Here is a 19695-nt window from a genome sequence, read left to right as displayed (position 1 = left end):
GCATCCTTTTTGCACATACTGATCAAGAACTGAGCAATATGCTTCAGCAATCTCTTTGTTCTTCGACAGTTTCTTCTCAGTGCTAAGAAGACGACTGAAAGCCATGTTGTAATTGTCTGGTAATGTCTGTGTGTCATTTTTCCAAGGTATACCTACTTGGTAATGGCCATTGTTGTACTGAAGTGTCTGTTTAACTTTTTCAACTGCAGCCATTTCATCATCAGTGTAGTCATTCATTGAGCTACACGAAATGTTCTCTAACTCCCAGAACTTGTGCACTAAAGCATCGAGATTTTGCAGTTCAGTTCTATTGTTGTCAACGAGAAAAGTACTTGCAAAATGTGTTTGGTTCTCACAGTGAACACGTCCTATGCATGTCCACCCAAGAGGTGTAAGTCTTGCAACCGGTTCTCCTGGACCACCACTTACCTCTTTATATGAACGATGAAGGTCGATGTAGTCAATGCCTATGAGGACATCAACCACAGTACGAGAAATAATTTTTGGAAATTTAATATGATCCAAATGTTTCCATTTTTGTCCATGTTTCTCCCAATCTACTACTTGCATTTTGCCTGTAACATTTGTAGTTGTGAGAGCTGACATTGATACATCAACTGAACCATCAATGCTTTCTAACCCAAAGTTAACAGTCATTGATTCAAAACTCTCCTTTCGGCCATTTAGAACATTCACTGACACCTTTTGATAATGTCCTTGTAACCCAAGTTCTGCAGCTATATCTTCATTTATGTATGTCTGCGTGCTTGCATCATCTAAGAGAGCATTCACTGTAATCCTGCGATGTCCATTTTTGAGAACTACTGGAACAGTTCTCAGTGCTGTGTATGATATGTCACATTGAGAGGTAGACATTGTGGTTGGTTGCGTTTCATTCACAGGATTTAAGGGGTAACTTACCTTTGCCCCATCTGTCCAAGTCCTTACTTTCCTATCAGTGTGAAGTAAGCGATTGTGGTTAGCTAAACAACCACCTATTCCACATTCACTAAACCTAGTGCAACTCCTACCACAGTGGTTGGGACCTAAACAACGGAAGCAAAGATTCAACCTCTTTGCAACCTCCCACCTCTTACTAACGCTCAAGTCTTTGAACTTGGTGCACTTCCACATCTCATGATTTGCACCTGAGCACATTTGACATTGACCCGTTGTGTTTGCTTTATTGCCAAAGAACGTCCCATTTTTACCTGATGTTTTACGTTCATGTGATTTCTGCCTTTCAGCAACCCCATTTATCACTTCACTTGCAATGACCTGAAACTCCGATTCTTGCAGAATCCATTCCCTAAGGACTTCGACAGATTCCTGTCTCTGTGTCTCAAATATCCACCTCTGATATTGTATTACCATGGCCTCTGTTAATTTCTGTAGCAATTGTGAGTATAAGGTTCCATTACCCAACTCTTCTAACTTATCTGATTCTCTAAGGTTTGCCACCAAAATATCAAGCAAGTCAGCAAACTTCTCCAAGTCCCTGGCATTACCTGACCTAATTGGTCTGAACTTTGTTATTTCTTCTAACTTCAAAGCGATGTTACGTCTTTTGCCACCATACTTACGTTCAAGACGTTCTAATGCGATGTCATATGCAGCCGCACTATGACCTAAACTAGCTATTACTTTCAATGCTTCTCCGGTAAGACATTGTCTTAAATGTAACAGTTTGTATTCGGGGGTGGCTGGTGCCATGTCCACACAAGCTACAAATGCCGCTTTCCAATTCTCAAACATTTTAATGTCACCATTAAATGTGAGTGAGTGAGTGAGTTAATATTTAACGTCACATCGGCAATGTCTCAGCCATATCGTGACGAGAACATTTAATTCTGAAATGAAATATATGGATAGTCAACGAAGGACAGTAAAACAACTAGAATATCACAGTTTGAATTAAAACTAGTGTGGAAAGTTAAAACTAATATCACTATTCGGACAATACAGTATAAAATCAGGCTATAGATTGCCAACAACCGAAGGTAGATCACCATACTAGGGACCATGGGGACTTACAGTGCCTTTGCTACCTGCATGGACCCTAGTTGGATTTACATCATCCCCTCAGCTGTTAGCAATTTAGACAAATCTAGCCAAAAGTTAAAAATACACAAATACTACAATTAAGAACAATGGAACGTTTAAATTGACTGTGAATGCTTTTGGACTTACGTACCCTCTCAGGAGGACAATAATTTTACAATACTTCAGCCCCCTTTGAGGATACAGCCACCAACAATTCAAGTTACTAATCCAAACTTCCAATAATTAAAATACATCTATTTACACGAAAGGTTTTCAAAATTCAACCAAGAAATCAATTTCTTTTAAAAAACCAATAATTAAATGAGACCCAACACTGGTAAAAAGATCCTTCATTGTTTTAACTGTATAATACTTATCCCTTGTGATGGAGAATTCAACACAGTCAAGCAGGATATGCTTGACTGTGACTCTCTCATCACAAGGGATACAAAACGGAGGATTCTCACCTTTAAGCAAATATTTATGTGTATATCTTGTGTGGCCAAGACGACATCGTCCCATGATGACCTCTTCATATCTGGACTGACAACCCAAGTAGGTGTAACCAATATACGGTTTTATTTCATGTAATTTATTGATACCTACTTGGGTGTCCCACTTCTTCTGCATCAGATCACGGATATACGTTCTAATGCAAGCTTTGTAATCTGAATATGAAATAGGAAGTGGTGTCACAGATTTGGTGAGTGCTGCTTTTGCAGCAAGATCGGCCATCACATTCCCAGAAATACCTACGTGACTGGGTAACCAACAGAAGACGATGTCGTATTGGCCAGTCGCAAGATAGTTATAAAGTTCAATAATTTCTATTAAAAGTGGATGTTTACATGTTAGGTTTTTAATAGCCTGAAGGCAAGAAAGAGAGTCTGAATAGATAATGTACTGTTTATGTTTAGGATGTCTTTGGATATATTTAAGAGCTGTTAATACGGCGTTAGCTTCTGCTGTAAAAATAGAACTATTATCTGGTAATCTCGAAGATATTGTTCTGGATCCAATGACAGTGGCACAAGCCACTGCGCCACCGTCCTTAGACCCATCTGTAAATAAGGATTTATAATTGCTATATTTATGTTTCAATTGATTATATTCTTGTTTATACTGTAATTCGTTGGTTTCTGATTTTTTAAATGTCGTTAATGTTAGGTCAACTTGTGACCTAACCAATTGCCAAGGAGGAGAAGAAAGAAGACGGGAAGGAGCTATATTTTCCAGCTCAATGCTAGAAGCTGCAAGAAATGGCTTAATTCTGAGCCCAAGAGGCGGAACAAGGGAACACTTTTTGTTATACAAATCCCCATAGAGAGGATTAAAAACACAATTAAATGCGGGATTAGACTCATTTGAAGCTAATTTTGTAATGTATTGTAAAGATAGTTTTATACCACGTAAGTTGAGAGAAGGTTCATCAGCTTCGACGTATAGACTGTCAATAGGAGAGGTTCTAAAAGAACCGAGACAAAGTCTTAGGCCTTGGTGGTGCACAGGATCAAGTAGTTTTAGGTTGCTTTGACAAGCCCCACCATATACGATGGAGCCGTAATCAAGTTTAGATCGGATCAGTGATCTATATAAGTGAAGAAGGGTAGACTGATCCCCTCCCCATTTTGAATTTGAAACAACCTTTAATAAATCGAGTGCCTTCAGGCATTTGGCTTTAAGGGATTTAATGTGGCAAAAAGGTCAAATGTGAGTCGAAAATAAGTCCCAAGAATTTGGCCTCCTTGACCACTTTGATCGGGGTACCACTGAGAAATAGTTCTGGGTCCTTATGGGGTTTGTATTTACGACAGAAGTGTATACAACTGGTTTTTGATTTAGAAAATTTAAAGCCGTTTTCAAGACACCATTTATCTATTTTGTTTAAACACAGCTGCAGTTGCCGTTCAATAGTATGCATATTTTACCACGACAAGAGATATTAAAATCATCCACAAATAACGATCCATCAATTGAATCGTTTCAAACTTTTGATAAACTATTTATCTTTATGCTAAAAAGTGTGACTGACAAAATACTGCCTTGTGGAACACCCTGATCCTGATTGTAATGATCAGACAGGGTAGAACCCACGCGGACTTGAAATTGTCTGTTATTTAAAAAATTGCCTATGAATTGAGGCAAACGACCTCGCAAACCGAAATCGTGTAAATCTCTCAGAATGCCATACTTCCAGGTAGTGTCATATGCCTTCTCAAGATCAAAAAAGATAGAGACAGCATGTTGTTTATTAATCAGCGCGTTTTTCACAAATGATTCCAAACGCACTAAGTGATCGACAGTACTTCTGTTTTTACGGAAACCACATTGTATATCTGTGATAAGGTTATTTGTTTCCAAGTACCAAACTAGTCGATTATTTATCATGCGTTCCATGGTCTTGCAAACACAGCTAGTTAGTGAAATCGGACGATAATTGGATGGATCCGTATGATCACGTCCAGGTTTAGGTATTGGTACTACTATGGCGTCACGCCATGAAGGGGGAAAGTTACCCGATGTCCAAATATCATCAAAAATATTTAGAAGAGTTTCCAGACAGGATTCTGGTAAACGTTTCAGGAGTTGATAATGTATGTTATCAGCTCCTATAGCAGTGTCATGAGCTAGATCAAGAGCAGTATGGAGTTCATGAAGAGAAAACGTTTCATTATAATCTTCACCATTATCAGAATTGAAATTAATAGGATATTGTACAACTCATTCGTTCGTCAAAACCCACTTCTTGTGACTCTGATCCAATTCCAACCAAACTTCTGATAAAGCACCTGGACCTGCTGATCTCCCCCATCACTATGATTGTTAATACAAGTCTTCAGAATGGTGTGTTCCCAAACAGTTTCAAGGGGGCGGTGGTCAGACCACTATTGAAAAAGTCTGGCCTGGATCCTCAGGACCTGAAAAACTTTCGGCCTGTCTCAAACTTGCCTTTCATATCTAAAATCATTGAGAAAGCAGTTCACTCCTGTCTCAAAGAACATCTATTAAGCCATGATCTCCTTGATTCTTTCCAGTCTGCCTACCGGCAGTACTACAGTACAGAGACAGCATTGCTCCAGGTAACAGACAAACTTCAACGTGCTACTGATGAGGGTAAGATTTCAGCTCTCGTCATGTTGGACTTATCCGCGGCTTTCGATACCGTTGACCACCCTAAACTCCTGACTAGATTGAAGCATCATTATGGACTGTGTGACCTTGTCCTTCAGTGGGTTTCCTCTTACTTGACAGACCGGCATCAATCGGTCCTTGTGGGCAGAGAGCGCTCTCCTGCTGTGGCTGTCTCCTGTGGGGTGCCCCAAGGATCGGTTCTTGGTCCGGTTCTGTTTGTACTGTACACAGGGCATGTTGGAAACATTGTCAGTGATCACGGCATGTCTCACCATGTTTATGCTGATGACACACAGCTTCTGGAATCCTTTCACCCATCAGAGTTGAGTCTCTTCAACGCATCGCTGACTGTACACTAGACATAAAGTCGTGGATGACTACAAATAAGCTCAAGCTGAACGACACGAAAACCGAAGCTCTCCTTGTAGGCACAAGACAACAACTAAGCAAGGTGGAAGCTGTCATCCTCAAAGTTGCAGATGCGGATATCTGCCCATCAGATGTTGTGAGGAATCTTGGCGTTCACATTGATTCTTCTTTGACGTTCAATGCCCATGTCAACCAAGTGAGCAAAGTATGCTTCTTCCATCTCCGGTCGATCAGCAACATTCGCCAGTACTTGACTTCTGCAGCAACTCAAGCCCTGGTTCGAGCTCTGGTAACATCCAGGCTCGACTATTGTAACAGTGTTCTTTCTGGCATTAACTCCAATCTGGCTGTTAAACTGCAGAGGATACAAAACACCTCTGCCCGCATTATCAGTAGAACTTCCAAATGTGCCCACATCACTCCTATCCTGAAAGAACTCCACTGGCTACCAGTCAAAGCAAGAATTGACTTCAAAATACTCTGCCTGACATATAAATGTCTTCGTGGCTTGGCCCCTTCCTACCTGTCTAACCTGCTTCACCCATATGTACCAGCCCGCACCCTCCGTTCCAACTCTCAGAATATTCTTGTGATACCCACCTACAGACTGAAATCTTTCGGACACCGCAGCTTCTCCTACACAGCACCAGTCCTCTGGAATGTTCTTCCATGTGATATCAAAGACTCCAAAAGTTTTGACAGTTTCAAAGCAAAACTGAAAACCCACCTTTTCTCATTATACTTCACATAATTTAACCCATCTTCATCTTTGTACATATTTCTATTTATTTCTGTAGCGCTTTGAGCATACCTAAGGGCGTGGAAAAGGCGCATTATAAATGTGCATTATTATTATTATTATTATTTCTTTTCTTGTTGTTTTTGATATTGCTGAAATTTAGGTACATAATTTGAAGAGGAAGAGTGTTTAGCAAGGGTTTCACCTAGTTTATTAGCAATATCTGATTTATCAGTAAGCAATTGATCTCCATGTTTAAGATGATGGACAGTAGATTTAGTACCTTTACCTTTGATTTTCTGGACCATGTTCCATACCTTGGACATGGGTGTCCGAGAATTTATTTTGGATACATAATTGTGCCAAGATTGGCGTTTGTTCTGTTTAAAAGTACGCCGTGCTTTAGCATTTAAAATCTTAAATTTATTTAAATTATGCACCATAGGATGGCGACGGAAATAATGTTCTGCTTTTTTCCTTGCCTTCCTAGCTTGTTTGCACTCAGCGTTGAACCATGGTTTTCTTATGTGTGGAACTGCAGAGGACTTTGGTATACACTCATCAGCTAATAATTGGAATTCAGTTCATCAGAAAAACATTTAATAGCATCAGGAACGTCAATAAAACGTTCAGGATTAAGTTTCTCCGCACACAGTGTTTCATATAAAGCCCAGTTAGCCTTTTTAAAATTCCGCCTTGATGATGGAGGAACATCAGATGGAGTTACAGATTTGAGAATAGTAGGAAAATGGTCACTTCCACAGAGGTCATCGTGGACTGACCATTCGAATTCATTTAGTAGTTCTGAATTTGTCAATGACAAGTCAAGAGCAGAATAGGTCCCTGTCCCAGGGTGTAAATATGTGTTGGAACCATCATTATAAATACATAAATCATTGTCAGAACAAAAGTCCTCCAACAATTTACCTTTAGCGTTAGTAGTTACACTACCCCAGAGTGGGTTGTGCCCATTCAGATCTCCCATTAAAACACAGGGCTTCGGGAGTTGGTCATACAGAGCTTGAAGATCAGTTTTGGCAAACGTCAAAGACGGAGAGATATAGAGTGAGCATAATGTAAAAGCAACGTGCAAAGTTAGTCGTACTGCAACGGCCTGAAGATTAGTATTAAGTGAAACGGGGCTATGGATAATGTTGTCTTTGATTAGAATGGAAGATCCTCCCGTGGCCTTATCACCTGGAGGTGAAAAGCAATGATATACTTTGTAATGACGAAGATCGAAAGTATCTGTCTGTTTTAAATAAGTCTCCTGCAGACAGATCGCTGAAGGTGTAAAATCTTGGACTAATAGCTGTAATTCATGTAAGTTAGTCCTCAGTCCTCTGCAGTTCCACTGTAGAATATTGTTGGAATAAACTATCTTTTGGGGGGATTTATTGGGGATCTACCCCGCACTCTTTTGGAGGGCGACAAGCTATGTGCCCTAGAATGGACGTTTTCAGAAACGTCCATGTCTTCAAGAGACCCATATTTGTTGAACAATTGAATTTTGTTTTGTGACCCTTTAGTAGCTCTGCCACTTTGGTGTTTTGAAGCATCAGGCTTAGGCTTAGGTTTGCTTTTAACAGTGTGTTGACTATCAGCTGTCGGTTGAGGCTTTGAGTGTGACTGAGATGATGATGATTTGTGATCAGAAGATGACTTGGATGTACTAGGAAGTGATTCCTCAGTCTGTGATGATATAGCAGGGTATAGCATCTGTGGAGAGTCGCAATTGACCCAAGTCAAGGTAGTTTGGCAGCCTGTTGATGTTTTTGTTCTTTTAGAGCTAGACTCAGATGGTGTTTTTGCTACTGTAGCATAACTTTCTTGAAGATCAGCTCTCTGTACCAGTTTTTTTTTGCCTCAGAAAAGGAGATATTTTGAGTAAACTTTATTCTGTTTATCTCCATTTGCTCTTTCCAAATAGGACACTGTTTAGAAAATGACGAATGATCGCCTGAGCAGTTGGTGCATTTTTTAAAATCACTGTCACAATCTTCCGTTGTGTGTGTTTTCTCACCACAGTGAGCACACACAACAGACAATGTGCAAGTGTTCACACCATGTCCATATTGTTGGCATTTAAAACACCGCAAAGGATTGGGGATGTACGACTCAACGTTAACATTGCAGTAACCTGCCCTGATTGATTTTGGTGCATTTGGTGCAGAGAATGAAAACAGGTACGTGTTAGTTGGAACAACCTCATTATTCTTCCGGCTTGAAAATCGTTTTACATCTATCACTCCTTGATTCTTCATTTCTGATACAATGTCAAACTCAGTCATATCTGCAAATAGACGGTCTCGATCTCTTACAATACCTTTACTGGTGTTCAGAGTTCTATGTGCAGACACCTTAACCGGAACTCCAACAAACATTTCAGTGGACAGCAGATTGGTTGCTTGTTGTTTTCTATTACATTCAAGCAACAGAGATCCTGAACGCAAGCGTTTCACATCTTTAATTTCTCCTGCTATTCCGTGGATACCTTTTGATATAGCAAACGGATTCAGCTTTAATGGAGTTTGATCAAGAGTCTCAAGAAGTAGGAAACGAGGCCAATAATCAACGGATTTCGAAGGTCGCTGTTCATCATAATCAATGTCAAGTGGACGTTTCGTTTTTTTGTTTGGGGTTTGGTATTCCATGCTAAGTGGTAATGATTCGTCATCCGAGCTCCCCACCCACCACGGAGTATCACAAGGACAATGCTAAAAACAAGCGGATCTCCAGCTTGCAGCACCAAGGATACCCGGATGATATACTCCAGCAGGAAAATTAAAAGATTAATAGTTCCACCAGATTGGCCCATGAGCCACCGCCTTCTGGGCATACGACTCTAGGCAAAAACATACATAACATGATGGGTTTGAACGAACAATTTCAAAATAGCCAAGCATGAAAAATCAAAGCAACAGTTTTATAAATTTTGAGCATTACATAGTTGTAGCTCAGGGCTTGGCGTGACCAGCCGATTGATAGAACTGGGCCAGTTCTACCACCCGTCTAGGTGAAGTAAGGGCCGAAGTGGTGTGTTGAGCAATAGGAGCAAAATGGTTCAGTCTCCTACTGCTCTCAACCACCAGACTACCGTCCTCCACCGACACGGGACGCAACCCACGGCAAACAGGTTGCCCAATTTAGTCGCCTCTTACGACAAGCAGTGGGGTGCTGTGGACACATTCTGTCCCGGGTCCACACGGGAGAAGAGCACTTAGCGTTACCCAGCACCCACCACGAGGAGGTGGCTCTTCATGGGTGCCCCATTAAATGTGGGTATGGAGACTCTTTTGAGTTGCTTCCACATATCCCTTCCAAGCTCATGTCTAGTTGTAATAGGATCTGTTCTGTGAACATCACAATGTGCTCCAGAGGTTTCAACCACATTTAACTTGGGATCCAAACATTCGACTTTCTCCTTTTTTTTCTCTGTGACGACATTCTTATTTATGCCTTGTCCATTGTCAATGTTCTGTTTGAAGTTTGCATTTTGATCAGATTGTGCTGTTTGTTCGACTTGATTTTCCTGATGGAATAGCACTGATAAACCTGTTCTTATGCTGCTTACAGAAGTAGCATCTGATCTCTCATTCAAATATTCTTGTGCCATTTTAACAGCATCTTCATTTATCCCTTCTATTGACGCAAGTTCTTTGTAGACCTGCGTTTTGTTTTCAGCGTCCCCAATATCTGAATATGCCTGAATCAAGTCAACCATGACATTCACTGCCTTAAGATGAAGTGAACTTACCTTGTCAGTTACATCTCTTACCTCCCGACGGGAAGGAACATGAGCCTGTTCTATCAAATTATACAGCTTGTTTTTGCATTTTGTAAAAGCAGTTTTAGTTGCTGCTTTTTGTTTCTTTAATTTGATGATTTTGTCACCAACTTCTATTTTTGTAACCTTGGCCTCATCCACTGAAGCTTTCTGCTTCACTGCTTTCTCCGACATGATGTAAAATCAACCTAACCAAACCTTTGACAGAACTAACCAGCAACTAACCTTACCTGCATCTAACCTAACCACCCGCAACTAACCTAAAACAACCACGCTCTGCTACCATTTTGTTTTGCAGTGGAATTTACAAAACAAAACAAAATTCCATTTATACAACCCCAAATTTTATTTCCCCACAATTGTCTGTCTACAATAAACTAACGAGTGTAAGACACCGCACACTGGCAATATCCCACTGAGGTCCGATTATGACCAACTAATTTCTAACATGTGAACTGTTCAACATCTAACACACAGACGTCACATAATCAGTGTCATAACACTCCTAACCTAACCCTAATACTGCTACAGAATCACAACCTGTCCTTATATCAGATGCATGCATGGAAATCTCGTGCAGAAGTCCTTTCCGCGAAGCGTAGTGCGTTTGCGAGCACAACACACTGTCCAAGAACAAAACATCCACTAACTAAACATGTCCGAATACGCATTCCACGAACCGTTCTTCAGTCCAGTCGATGTTTCCATCTTGAAACTGATAACGGAAATAGAATGGGCTGGGTACTTACAGAAATCAAACCAGGACATGTCTGCTATAACCACTGCACACGCTAGAATCAGAGTGAGAATGCAGTGCGAACGGGAAGAGGTGTCTGAATACGAGCTGGTTGAGTTAAGAAAGAGTTAGTGCTGGGTAGTGCATGTTAAGAAAGTGGTAGGTCTAATCCAGAACGGATATAAACTGACTAAAGACGGATTTGAACTGCTTGAAAACGTTGTTCACATGGGGTGAAGGCGCATTTCTTCCCTGTTTATACGTATTACCAACTGTCTGGGGATTGGGCACAGATGAGATAGACATACTGACAACTGTTAATGATCAAACGAGCATTGTAATTTATATAATCATTACACGTTCTATCCCGTTCAATCTCTTTTTACAGTTATTGTTAAGACAGGTCAGTACGTCCTAAGAACTACAAATATATCTTGGCGTGCCTCGGGCCTACAAACAGGTAGCATGACCGGACCAACAGAACTCCATCGTTCCTTCGTATGTGCGACAAGAATAGACTTGTTGAGAGGACCGCTGATTTGTCCCAATGTCTTGGTAGTAGTGTGTTTTTACCCACAATCTTGACTTCTTGTGCCGTTGACGATCACCTTTGATTCGCTCCCCTACTTCGACCGACTCTTGCCCGGCATACCTGTCCCAAACAGCATCAGCTTTAATGCATTCAGTCCTATTCCGAATTTATCTCAATGCATATCAGCCAAGTCTCCAAATTTTGAAGCAGTTCCCAGTCTGCACATTTGCAATTTTGTCATGCCATTAAAATATGAAGAGCCAGCATTCTCTCTTCTGCTAGTAGGCAATGAAGGACCAAACACGCCCGTTCGAAGTTCCTCTTACAAACCGCATTTGATGTTTTTTCTTGATGTTCCATCTGAATGAGCCATTGTAAAGGGAACACTAGAAATGTCAGTGTGCTAAGCAGGATTGATGGGAAAATCCATTCAGTCTTCCAAATGAATGACGTGTCATGTCTGTATCTTATGAACATTGCTTGTGGAGTTGTTGTCTCAAAGGATATAATTCACAGCTTCTTGCATGTTGAACAGAGCAAAAGGATTAATATCATATGTAGTCAGCGGAGCTCTTCCAAGACGAACTTTTGGTCACCTTTACATCGATTGAACCTGAAACTGAAAATCTTCTCATCTACGTTGATTCCCAAAAAGTCTATAAAGCCCAGGGATGAGAAGCTCCACACAACAAATGGGTCACAATGTTCACGAAACACGTCTTTACATCCTATGGACAGGTTTCTAATGCAATGTATGTACCAAATAGTCTAGTAACGCTTGTAGATGAAGTCTTGACAAAAACTCCCACCAACATCCAGCAGCCTAAAACGTCTTATTGAGCGAGTTAACCACAATGCGCATGGCCCTGATTGGAGCCTGATTGGAGCATTTGTGATGGTCAGCTTATCCCTTTTCTGATGTCGAGAGATCCTGCTCCCCGTGGATTGGTTGAACTGACGCCGAGTAGATGCAAAAGGTCAGCATGCCAGCAGAGAGATCTATGTCAATGCAGATGAATTGATTTGCATGTATTGTCCACAGAGACATGTCTTTTTGTATGGCAGGTGATTGTTGCCCGAACAGCTTTGGTTTGTAGATGACACCAATTCTGACATGATGTAACATATGATATGAAAGAAAGTGAGGAGAAGAGTTAATTGTAAGCTTCTGAATGTATCAGAAGTGATTAAGAGTTCTCTGACAGACCACTTTGAAAACCTACAACAAGGCCGGAATTATCATTTCTCAATCAAGGGAGCTCTATCCACATTAAAAGAGTGTTATATCAATACGTTTATGCATACAAAGTAACCTGTAAAAACATTATAGGGGGAAGCTGTACCCTGCTTCCCGACCCTGTACAGCCAGAGCCTAGACGCAGTTATCGGCCGTGAAGCATAGTTTTCTAATACTTTGGATTATGTTATTTCATCAACTATTTTAGGCAAATGACGCTTTCATAAACCATGCCATTGAAATGTTGTTCTTTTTCGATTCTGTATAAAATATCTGACATCAAATGAATTATTTGTTTACATATCAGTACAAACTTAGTCCTCTGCTATGCATAAGTAGTAAAACTACAATGGCGGCCATCTTGGCAGCCATTTTGAATTCTGGGTAATATGAAACAATTCCATATAACCTGCTGTCACGCTAGAAGTAAACAGGAAACAAAACAACTGATTCTAGTTGCAAGAATAATGTAAACCTTCAAGAAATAAATCACCACTACACATTTCCATGAAAAGTCGGAGAATCGCTAAAATCCCCTCTCTCAAAGAATAAGCTGTAAGACATTATATTACCACGATATGACCATACAAAATTATTCGTTTTGTGCCATAGCCTCCACTCTAGAAGAGACAAGTGTTAAAAACATCAAAAGTATCAACGTTGGATGTAAATTGGACACATTCGGTGTTAATTTTATGTAAACTTAACTGCGGGCAAAATGGCGATCATTTTGATTATGTTTAAAGGCAAAAATATGTAAAACAAATTATGCATCCTTTACCAATACACAAAAGTCAAAATGAAAGTGATCAGACTGATAGTAGTAAAACTATCCATGATTAACTTTAAGATGTTGTCGGGCAGCAAACCAAATGTCATGAAAAGGCTAACAGACCCCCGTCACATAAAATGGCCTGTGAAAAAAAACCTGATACCGCAATCTGAGAGTATTGCAGACCTTTTTATGAGCCCAAGACATCATACTAATTGAAAATAGTGTCAAACAAAATCAGTACTAGGGAGGCTACGAAATCCTATTTCTAGTCCCCTTTTGAAATTCTCCTCCTGGACTATCTGGGATTCGACCCCTCTCCACGTCTGCTGTTTCACTCCCCTGAAATCGGACCACCCGAAGGCAAGCAGAATTTCCCTTTTGCAAACACATGGGCAAATAGTTTATCTCTCCCTATGATAGCTGGCTATGAGCTTTTCAAAAAGAACATGGTCGCCGCATTACAGATAAAACATTTTACAACTGAGTAGAACTGTGACATTAACAACAACGCACAAATAATGAACGCCTAATGTTTCTGTTGTTACTGTGATAATATTTTATTATTCGTATATATTGATCAACAATATGAACATCGATCTGCGCAATGGGGAACCGATGACATGTGTCAACCAAGTCAGCGAGTCTGACTACCAGATCCCGTTCGTCGCCTCTTACGACAAGCATAGTCACCTTTCATGGCAAGCATGGGTTGCTGAAGGCCTATTCTACCCCGGGACCTTCACTGGTCCCCAACTTCAAAATAGTGTCACTAAAAGAAGTTAACATTCATTCCAGCATGGTGACGAGCCGTGCAAATAAGTCCACGGCATCCTGTGGTTCACTGGGCTTCGTCTTGCCGTTGTGTTGAAGGAGCGTTTCACACACACCCTCAAAATCCGCTTCACACCCAGAAGGACGAGACGCTCTGCATATCATTTTCAGTGACTGGATATCTCGTGGATAAACTTCTGTCTTGTAATCTACGCTTCCTGTTTTGAAAAATGGCATTCAATAGACATTGTCATTAATATTTCGGTTATACACCCATTCAGTTGATTAGAATTGCCAGCGAGGTGTATATGTTCTTTAGCAAAAATGACTGCAAAAGCATGAAAGTAATTATTTTCATTGTGTAGATTTACTGGAGTATTTATCTCGTTATATTGCTGACAAAGCCATAAGAACATTGGAACTTTCAATTACGACGACATAGTACATTCGACTAGTCTCTGCCAAACGTGACACTCAGTTCTGATTTCTCCTTGATTGAAGATATATATTTGATGTCCATGTACTGAAATATGTATGCACTGAAATTTTAAACATATTGCACACAATTTAGAAAGCCTATGATGGCGACACAAATCTACGTGTAATTTGAAGGCGCGATAACTAACGCTAATTTACACATTTGAGTTCTCTGCTGTGCGTCTTATTGTGTGTTGATTCCACTCTGTTGCAATTTTGTCCAGTTCCCACTGAATCAGCTCAGTGAAGCAGAACAGGATGCATTCTCTGTCAGGGGACAAAATGCTATATTATGCCTTGTCTCATATGTTATTAGTTGTGCAGCGAGGGTATATATGTTTGTTTTACATGGGTATTAGATAAGTGGCGTAAGTCACATGGTTATGCGCATATGGATCCGTTTGAGTCAAACTGACGTTTAACTGACTGACTACAATTTGGTCTTAAGCACAAACTATTGCCCGGTAACCCAGTAATACCACGAGACTTCTACATTTTGTAATTTTTCATTATGGACCATTGGCCGTAATATTAAAGTTTCAAAGGTAAACATTATCGCGACTGTCACGTGATGGGCGATTCTCTTCACTGATATGCATACTGGATTCATCTTCTGTAAACATTAAAAGAGAAAATAACAACTAAACACTTCACCGAAACTTTCTTTTACTCATGGGTAGCTAACTGGTTACTCATATATTGCTTTTATAGTATCAACATACATGTTAATAATTCATTCATATGAAAATACAGATATTTGTATCAACATCATATAATACTCATACATGTGAGACCTGTTGTCTTTGGCAACTGTGCCCTGCGATTCCATGTCTTTAAAAAAATTTATACAAAAATCGCCCCCACTTTGCCGTGTAGTCAGCTGCCATCTCTCTATTCTCTGTTAAAATTATAGAAATACCCCTAACTGTTTACAGTAACAAATATAAATCGCATGATAATTAAACATTTAACTAATCATGTTTACCATGCTTCAAAACTTCAAGGTTGTTTGTGTGTGTGTGTATGTATGTATGTATGTATGCATGCATGTATGTATGTATGTATGTATGTATGTATGTATGTATGTATGTATGTATGTATGTATGTATGTATGTATGTATGTATGTATGTATGTATGTATGTATGTATGTATGTAGGTAGGTATGTAGGTACGTATGTATGTATGTAGGTATGCATGTATGGATGCGTGCGTGCGTGCGTGTGTGTGTGTGTGCGTGCGTGCGTGTGTTTGTGTGTATGTACACATAGAAATAAACTATTCTATTCATGCATTAAAATGAAAATGTTTCTTGCATACTCTTCCAAGGGTATAATAAAATGTGCTTATTATTATCATTAAGTCACAAGACAATTAGCCGGCTGTAAGAAATTATCGATATGAACACGTCCTCATCGATAATATCGTTAGTAAGTCATCGAGATGAAATTCAGTAATGTTTTAATCTCTACACATAATACGCATAGTAATGTCCTTAATCGTGGACAGTTTCAGTATGTTCTTGAGAATATGTTCGACGGTCTATGCATAAATGCATGTGCTCACCAAGGATGTAAAGAATGTTGTTTTCTTCCTGACATTTTTGCTCAAAGTTATTTTTCCAATATTGGCCTTTACTCAACGAATATCGATCTATATCGTCAAACAGCTCTAACTAGGACAAAGACATGTGTTGAAGACGTGTTGAAGAAAACATCCTATGAAACAACAAATATAACATAAAGCCAAATCCGCTTATAGTAGCGTCAAACAAGGACCTGGCGGTATATTCTCCACTTTGACACTCTCAAGGAAGATCGACTTATCTCTGTGGTCCAGTTATTTATTCTGTTTTCATAGAATTCTGCTTTATTTTACTAGTTTCTTTATCTACTGTCGATGTAACTATTGTTTGCACTCGTCTATGGGCAGTGGCATGTTTGAAACTCTCAGCGTCCCGTACGCTGTGTGTCAGTATGTTATTAGCAGACTCTAAACGTACCAAGAAATCCTGAATCTGGCCATTCATTTCCATTCATGGCGTGAAAAGTTACTCGAAATAGAGTGAGTGAGTGAGTGAGTGAGTTTAGTTTTACGTCGCACTTAGCAATATTACAGCTATATGGCGGCGGTCTGTAAATAATCGAGTCTGGACCCGACAATCCAGTGATCAACAATATGAGCATCGATCTGCGCAATTCGGAACCGATGACATGTGTCAACCAAGTCAGCTAGTCTGACCACCCGATTCCGTTAGTCGCCTCTTACGACAAGCATAGTCACCGTTTTATGGCAAGCATGGGTTGCTGAAGGCCTATTCTACCCCGGGACCTTCACGGGTCGAAATGGAGCTCAAAAGGCGAATGTTACAGATTCACAAGTGTATACTTTTAGCAAAATACGAATTCCTTGTCGAATAATGAGAAATAGCGTACAAATATGGTGTTTGTGCAATGGCTTCCTCCAGCAGCCTCAGAATGTCAAGGGGGCACATTCTGAACACATTTGGGACATGATCGAGAGTGTACGTCAACGTACATAGACCGTTCGCGCCGCTTGAGGACATTCGAAAATATTTCCCAATATCTTCTACTTGTTTTAGAGTGAGTGACTGGTATATTTACTTTGGCATTCCTGTTACCAGTGCGTGCAACAAATCATGATCGTACTGATTATATTTCTACGATCATTCCTACTAGAAGGTACAGGTGTATATGCGTTGCTTAATCAGCAAATTACCTACTTACGAGGGTTGGCTGAAAAGTTCTAAGCCTCACTGTGAAAAAAAGTTACAAAGTCCACGTTTGTAATTTATTTTTCTACATAGTCCCCTTCCAAGTTCACACACTTTTGCCAGCGATGCTGCAAGGCCCGAATCCCGGTCAGGAAGAAATCTTCTTCAGCTACCCTAAAAAAAATCAGTCACAGCGGAAATGACGTCATCATTACTTGCAAAATGGCGACCGGCGAGTTCCTTTTTCATTTTGGGGAACAGGTGGAATTCAGAAGGAGCCAAATCAGGTGAATAAGGAGGATGGTCAATGAGTTCAAAGCCACAATCGCGGATTGTTGACATGGCCACCACCGATTTGTGAACAGGCGCATTGTCTTGGTGGAAGAGGACACCTTTAGCGATCATCCCTCGTCGTTTGGCTTTGATTGCTTCTCGCAACTGGTTCAGTAGATCAGCATAGTATCTGCCGTTGATAGTTTGACCTTTTTCAAGATAATCAATGAGCAGAATACCCCTGGAATCACAAAAGACTGATGCCATCACTGAGGGAACAGACTTGGCTTTCTTCGGAGCTGGTGAATCAGGATGCTTCCACTGTTTTGACTGTAGTTTTGTTTCTGGTTGAAAGTGATGTATCCAGGTCTCATCCGTGGTTACAAATCGTACCACAAAATCATCGGGATCTGCTTCAAAACGACGCGAATTGTCCAGGGACGTGTGGAACCTGACACGTTTCTGTTCTGCTGTCAAGAGCTTTGGCACCCATCTTGCAGAAACTTTAGTCATTCCTAATTCGTTGGTGATAATATGCTCAACCCTCTCATGAGAGATGCCCACTACACTAGCAATATGTCGAGTAGTCAATCGTCGATCATCCATCAACATATCGAGCACTCGCGTGATGTTTTCTGGAGTGGTTGCTGTTGAAGGCCTTCCTGAGCGTGGGTCATCATCAAGGCTTTGTCTGCCACACTTAAATTCTGCAGCCCACTTCTTTACTGTGGAAAATGAAGGAGCATCATCCCCTAGAGTGGAGACCATGTCAGCATGTATCTGTGTTGGGGACATCCCTTTCTTTTGCAAGTACTTGATGACTGCCCTGTATTCAGTTTTGTCCATTTCTGATGATTTCAGAGGGTAGGTTTACCAAAAGAGCTGTAGTTGAGATAAAACTATTAGTACGTTTGTAGTTCTTGTGTCTATGATTCACTAAATGATTGTCCTCATTGGTGGCAAACACCTGTCTCTACCTGGCGGGGAAAAACCACTCAGGCTGAGAACTTTTCAGCCAATCCTCGTAAGTTACTTGAGTCACTGTTCATATCTGGTTTCGAAGGAGTATGTTTCCAATTTTTCAAGACTGAAAATGCTTCAATGATACTCTGTAATTACCTTAAATGAGTTTGATCTGACCTGATTTCGGTGAGAACTCCCATACACGAAACTGTTTTCTGCAGCCATGTCATCACTGTTCCCACCTCATAGCTTTTTGAAGGTCCTCAATTAAGACATTTACACTACCTCGGTCAGCATCGTGGAACACCTACCTATTCGTAAGCAAAAGTGCAATATATACAATTGAAAGCATTTGTAAATTACACAGATAAAACACGTAAAAAGAAATAAGGGATTGTTCACATACCTCCGATACCTTCGACATATTCCATGAAGTAATGGGCGACAGTGTATGGGTCGTTATTGCTCCTCCCCACTTTCAGCCATAGCATTCGTCTCGAATAGCTGAAAATACCACCTTTGTGAAAAAGATGCATCCTTGAGTTTGTTAGCTTAACACATTGTACCCACGAGGGTAACAGAACCCGGGTCGTCAGCGTGACGAAAGGACACCTTAACTATATAGCTATATGTCACCGCACCGTTAGTGCTTTAGCATTAACATATTAACGTATCGGAAATCACGTTACATGATTCTGGTAACGTTTCTACTTAGTTTGAGGGTGTCAGTAATTAAAGAATGCATTTTGAACAGAGTCTTATATCGAACCATGGACAAACCACCTATTAATGGCAACCATACCACATTTAACGAAAACTGTAAACATTTCTACAACACATACCTAACACATACCTAACACATACCTAACTGAGACTGACGACGACAACTGTTTAATTGAATATTTAGGATCTTCGTCATGATTGTTTGAGATTATACTATTGTAGAAAATTCAATGGAATGTATATTTATTCTTCAAATACCCTTAATTCACCCTGAGTAAACTTATTCCCTATGTTCTCGTGAATACAAAATAGGGTTCCAATAAACTGCATGGTTAAGAGCAATGTTTGGTTTAAAACTCACCCCCATATTGCACCATGGATAGCAAACCCAAAGGGTTTCAGTTTG

The 19695-nt window shown here is 40.3% G+C and overlaps 2 protein-coding genes across 2 annotated transcripts in view; one reads left to right on the top strand and one right to left on the bottom strand.

Annotated features, from left to right (window-relative positions):
• Positions 1-5411, bottom strand: part of LOC137271807 (uncharacterized) — an 85213-nt gene extending 79802 nt beyond the window's left edge. The window contains exon 1 of the mRNA XM_067804209.1: positions 5289-5411. Within this exon, the coding sequence (XP_067660310.1) occupies positions 5289-5411 (123 nt within the window). The remainder of the gene's footprint in view (positions 1-5288) is intronic.
• A 137-nt stretch (positions 5412-5548) lies between these two features.
• LOC137271806 (uncharacterized) lies at positions 5549-6295 on the top strand. Its single transcript, XM_067804208.1, has one exon. It carries the CDS (start codon positions 5549-5551, stop codon positions 6293-6295), a length of 747 nt encoding a protein of 248 aa, XP_067660309.1.
• Positions 6296-19695: the final 13400 nt, after the last annotated feature.

The sequence above is a fragment of the Haliotis asinina genome, chromosome 2, assembly GCF_037392515.1.
Source record: "Haliotis asinina isolate JCU_RB_2024 chromosome 2, JCU_Hal_asi_v2, whole genome shotgun sequence".
Classification (NCBI taxonomy): Eukaryota; Metazoa; Mollusca; class Gastropoda; order Lepetellida; family Haliotidae; genus Haliotis; species Haliotis asinina.
Note: the sequence above shows the minus strand (reverse complement) of the source record. Positions and strands in the feature narration are given on the sequence as shown.

Excerpts from the sequence above, each read along its gene's own strand:
- LOC137271806 (XM_067804208.1), top strand. The coding sequence starts at position 5,549 with ATGACTACAAATAAGCTCAAGCTGAACGACACGAAAACCGAAGCTCTC.